The sequence below is a fragment of the Hyperolius riggenbachi genome, chromosome 3, assembly GCF_040937935.1.
Source record: "Hyperolius riggenbachi isolate aHypRig1 chromosome 3, aHypRig1.pri, whole genome shotgun sequence".
Lineage (NCBI taxonomy): Eukaryota > Metazoa > Chordata > Amphibia > Anura > Hyperoliidae > Hyperolius > Hyperolius riggenbachi.
In genome coordinates this window covers 17,440,076-17,445,395 of record NC_090648.1, presented here as the reverse complement: position 1 = coordinate 17,445,395, position 5,320 = coordinate 17,440,076, and the positions used below count along the sequence as shown (strand labels likewise).

The 5,320-nt window shown below is 46.3% G+C and overlaps 1 protein-coding gene across 1 annotated transcript; it reads right to left on the bottom strand.

Moving 5' to 3' along the window:
* Positions 1 to 308: 308 nt before the first annotated feature.
* LOC137560878 (E3 ubiquitin-protein ligase TRIM11-like) lies at positions 309 to 3,098 on the bottom strand. The gene has a single exon (XM_068272035.1). It carries the CDS (start codon positions 3,096 to 3,098, stop codon positions 1,524 to 1,526), a length of 1,575 nt encoding a protein of 524 aa, XP_068128136.1. The 3' UTR covers positions 309 to 1,523.
* Positions 3,099 to 5,320: the final 2,222 nt, after the last annotated feature.

Below are 5,320 nucleotides of genomic sequence, written 5' to 3'. Positions count from 1 at the left end.
AAAATGCTTGTTGAAGGAATTCCGCCTATCCCCCCAATTAGCTTTACTAATGCTGGAGTTCTATAAAATTCCCAAGATGTCACAACCCATCATTTACCACACAATACTTGCAGCTCTACATTTGATTACTTCAAATTGGAAATCTTCAGAAGAATTTTCCTTCCCGCATCTATTATCATTAGTCAAAAAGAACCTAGATATGGAGATCAGAATCAGGAATAGAACCACAAATAATAGCAAAGGATATATACTCCCGGAGGAATGGTCGTCTTTCTCCCCGTAATAAGACACCCTCTTAGAACTTTCTCTCATCTTCCTCCCCCCCCCCTTTAGGTCGCACAAGCAAACGGCTTTGCCGTTCCTTTATACTTCACTGCCACAGGTGTATTATTCCCCTACATTTTGAAGCAGAGGTTATTTCTGGTTTATGTTAATGTACATAGTTAGCTAAGGTTATATTGTAAGTCTTCCACAGAACTCCAAAGGACTACCATCTGTTCTAAGGTCCTCCCTGAAGGTCCATCTGGGTTGAACAGTTAGGTTATATGATTCTACTACCATGTATCTGTTAGCCTCCCTGAGGTTATGTATGACAGTATCAGGTACTTCGGACTTCTGCACGTGTTCTGTATCTATAACAAGAGAAATCGGCTTACTAGAATCTAGAATCCATATTCTCTAGTGTGTGTCTATAGTAGTGTTATACTGTTCTATATATCATTATATTTGGAAATCTTATCTTGTTGTTATGCATGACTGTATATGAGTTAAAACAATAAAACTTGGATTATAATGAAAAAAAAATGCTCGTTGAAGGACTTCAGGCAGGCTGGGGAGAGGAGAGGACTGGGAACAGGAAACGTGAGGGCAAGGAACCCCAAAGACAGGGAGCAGCATCAGGATGCTAAGAATTAGGTAATCCAACCCACCATCATCAATCATTATTTTCCCATTTCGGGGTTTCTTTAAAGTAAATACATTTCAGTTTTCATCTATACCTATGTAGTGGGAAGGCTCTGGACACCATAGAGTCTTCCCGCTCCTCAGTCCCCCGTTTTCCCTGCCCCATCCCCGGTTGAAGTTACTTCTCCTCCTACGTCTTCAGCACGTCTCAGGAAGCCTTCTGAACTAGTCACGTTTCCGAATAGTTCCAAAGACCAGCAGCTCTTTACTATGCATGTGCAAGCCCAGATCCATGCCCAGTACGCATGAGCTCGTCTTTGAAACTACTCGGGAATAACTTCAATTGGGGTTGGCACAGTAACAACAAGATGGAGCAAGGAACAGGGAGACTTTATGGCATCCGGAGTGTTCCTGCTACATAGTTATGTATTAAAACTAGTTAATTTTTCTCTTTACATTCCCTTCAACATGAAAAAAAGAAAGAAACAAAAAACGAAGAGAGAGAGAGAAGCCTCTGGCTATAAACGGATGACATAAAGCAGGGCTCCGAGCACCGATATGCGATAATATATAATAAAATACTAATGAATGATGGTGTCACCAGTGTCTGGGCAGATTTCTCACATCTCTGACCTCCCCCCAGATATCTTTATACAATCTTCCCATACACCTAATGCAGCATGAAGGGGCTCAGTGAAGGTGGCAGTGAAGGTGTGGAGGTGTGTGATGATTGGGCCACACAAGGCATAAAAGGAGATCTGCCCGGCCTCATAATCCAGATACACCCTGACTCTATGACGGGGGATCTTGTCAGGTAACTGCATCCCTTCATTGTCATGTCTCACTAAATATTGATCACCAGTCCTGTCCAAACCCCAGGACTTGTTATTACTGCCAATCTGTGCCTGATCACCTCCCCTGGTTATACTGGGGTAACACATCCCGACTCTCCAGCCCTCTGATCCCCCAACATCCACTTCCCAGTAATGTCGCCCTGAGGAGAAACTCTGGCTGCTCAACACCTGAGGTCTATCCTGAAATCTCTCTGCTGTGTCTGGGCAATTCTGTCTGCCTGCCCAAGATGCAGATTTCCTGTCATCTGATATCTGTAAATAATCTCTAGCTGTGTTTACATCCAGTGATATGTCTGCAGCTTCCTGTGTGTAGAAGCATACATTCACTCCAGATATTATATCAGATAATATGTGTAATGTGTGTGAGATGCCGACCACATCCAGATCCCCTCCATCATGTATGTCTCTGTCCTCATTATCCCCCTCCTCCGTGTCACACATGTCACATGTGTGTGATTCCTGTAAGACAGTCAGTGGATCAGTCATGTTACACAGCTCCTCAATGTGACGCATCTTCCTGGACAACTCATCCTTCTTTATTTCCAACTGCCTGATTACATCACCACAGTGTGACGACACCCGATCTGCCTGTCTGGTGATGTCACTCAGGACTCTCTTTTCCAGGTTTTCCAGCTGTCTCCTGAGGTCTCTAAACAGGGCAGTGACTCTTTCTGTTTCATCATCTGCTTTTTCTTGTGCTGTTGTCCTTCGTTCCTCCAGACTCTGGACTCTTTTTTCCATCTTTTCTCTCTGTGACATCACTTCCTGCAGAACATTTCTCAGTTCACTCTTCCTGCCTTCAGAGGCCTCAGCCAGAGACACCATCTTATGGCCGACATGTTCTCCAATCACGCAGCAGGACACACAGACACAGGCAGCATCCTCAGTGCAGTAATATTTAAGCACCTCTTGATGGATTGAGCATTTCCTGTCCTCCAGGGAGGTGGTGGGGTCACATAAGACATGTTCTGGGGACTTTTTGTGGACTCTCAGGTGATTCTCACACAGGGAAACCTCACACAGCAGACAAGATTTCACAGCAGGTACAGGAGTGTGAATACAGTGACTGCAGAAGACCCGAGACTCCTCCTGACCTGGCTGGGTAGACAGGAAGTTCTCCACGATGTTACACAGCTTTATGTTACTCTGCAGTGCCGGCCACTCCTGAAACTTCTCTCTGCATTCAGGACAGACATATCCTCCAGACCCCTCCTGTGTGTCCAGAACACGATGAATACAGCCCCGGCAGAAGTTGTGTCCACATCTCAGGGTTACAGGATCTGTATAAATGCTCAGACAGATGGAACACTCCAGCTCCTCTCTCAGACTAGCAGAGGCCATCGCTGACAGCAGCAGAGAATGGAAGGTGAAAGTTTGTAACAGTCCTAGAGAATGCAGCCAGGCGTGTCTCAGCACTGTGTACACAGGGCGAGGCAGATACTGGGATCTGTGCCAAATTCAGTGACTCTCTGGAATGCAGGTCATACACTCACCTAAAGGATTATTAGAAACACCATACTAATATGGTGTTTGACCCTCTTTCGCCTTCAGAACTGCCTTAATTCTATGTGGCATTGATTCAACAAGGTGCTGAAAGCATTCTTTAGAAATGTCGGCCCATATTGATAGGAAAGCATCTTGCAGTTGATGGAGATTTGTGGAATGCACATCCAGGGCATGAAGCTCCCGTTCCATCACATACCAGAGATGCTCTATTGGGTTTAGATCTGGTGACGGTGGGGGCCATTTTAAGTACAGTGAACTCATTGTCATGTTCAAGAAACTAATTTGAAATGATTAGAGCAAGAGCATTGTGACATGGTGCATTATCCTGCTGGAAGTAGCCATCAGAGGATGTGTACATGGTGGTCATGAAAGGATGGACATGGTCAGAAACAATGTTCAGGTAGCCCGTGGCATTTAAACAATGCCCAAGTGGCACTAAGGGGCCTTAAGTGTGCCAAGAAAACATCCCCCACACCATTACACCACCACCACCACCAAGGCATGATGGATGTATGTTCTCATTCTGTTTAGGTTAAATTCTGACTCTGTCGAGACTCATCAGACCAGGCAACATTTTCCCAGTCTTCAACTGTTCAATTTTGGTGAGCTCGTGCAAATTGTTGCCTCTTTTTCCTATTTGTAGTGGAGATGAGTGGTCTTCTGCTGTTGTAGCCCATCCGCCTAAAGGTTGTAAATGTTGTGGCTTCACAAATGCTTTGCTGCATACCTCGGTTGTTACGAGTGGTTATTTCAGTCAACGTTGTTCTTGAATCAGTCGGCCCATTCTCCTCTGACCTCTAGCATCAACAAGGCATTTTCACCCACAGGACTGCCATATACTGGATGATTTTCCCTTTTCACACCATTTTTTGTAAATGCTAGAAATGGTTGTGCGTGAAAATCCCAGTAACTGAGCAGACTGTGAAATAATCAGACTGGCCCGTCTGGCACCAACAACCATGCCACGCTCAAAATTACTTAAATGTTCCAGGCATTCTTTCCCATTCTAACATTCAGTTTGGAGTTCAGGAGATTGTCTTGACCAGGACCACACCCCTAAATGTATTGAAGCAACGGCCATGTGATTGGTTGATTGGTTGATTAGATAATTGCATTAATGAGAAATTGAACAGGTGTTCCTAATAATCATTCAGGTGAGTGTACGTACAAGGTAATGATTAACCTTTTCGGGACCACGTGCATTAGATTCTACGCCGCACTTGTGGCTGTTCTAGCCTGATGTGGCGTAGGATCTACGCCGGCCCACAATTTCCGATCCCGACGCGATCGTGCGCACCCGGAGGGGGAGATTAGGCTGTCATATGACAGCAGACATCTCCCCCGAGTGATCAGCAGCCATCGCGTATGGCTGCTGATCACGTGATCACTACGATCGCCGTCTGATCGCAGTGATCAATTTGACAGCTGCGGCGGCAGGGGGGAAAAGAAGAGGATCCACTCACCTCCCTGCCGTTCCCGCGATGATCGGCACCCCCCTCTGCTCTGGCCAGCATCTGTGCTCCATCTGACGTCAGCGCCGGGTCCCGGCTTGATGACGTCATCAAGCCACGTCCCGGAACTGATCGTCAGACAGAACGGAGATGCCGGCCGGGTCCCGTGCGGCTTATCGCTGGAGCCTGGAAGGTGAGTGAAGGCTGCTGGCAGAAGGGGGGGACACCTGCCACCATGGGGGGACACTGCCCAGCCAGCCACAGACGGGATCCAGCCGCCTGACCCCCCCCCCCCCCCCCCCCAAACGTGCGCACCTCCCTCCCGCGCAAAATGCCTGGTCCTTAAGGGGGGGTAGGCGGCCGGTCCCGAAAAAGATTAAAAAAATAAAAATAATAATTTGCATAAAAAAATAAACAAATATCAGATATCCTTATATTTCAGGAAACTCATTTAATTGCAGAAACCATATCTAGTATTTGTAGACACTGGGTGGGTTGGTCCCAGCACTCTGTATATACTTCTAATTCTAGAGGGGTGTCGATACTAGTACATAAGCGAATAAAATGGGAACCTCTCTCCTTTAAATTGAACCCAGGGGAAGATAT

Excerpts from the sequence above, each read along its gene's own strand:
- LOC137560878 (XM_068272035.1), bottom strand. The coding sequence starts at position 3,098 with ATGGCCTCTGCTAGTCTGAGAGAGGAGCTGGAGTGTTCCATCTGTCTG.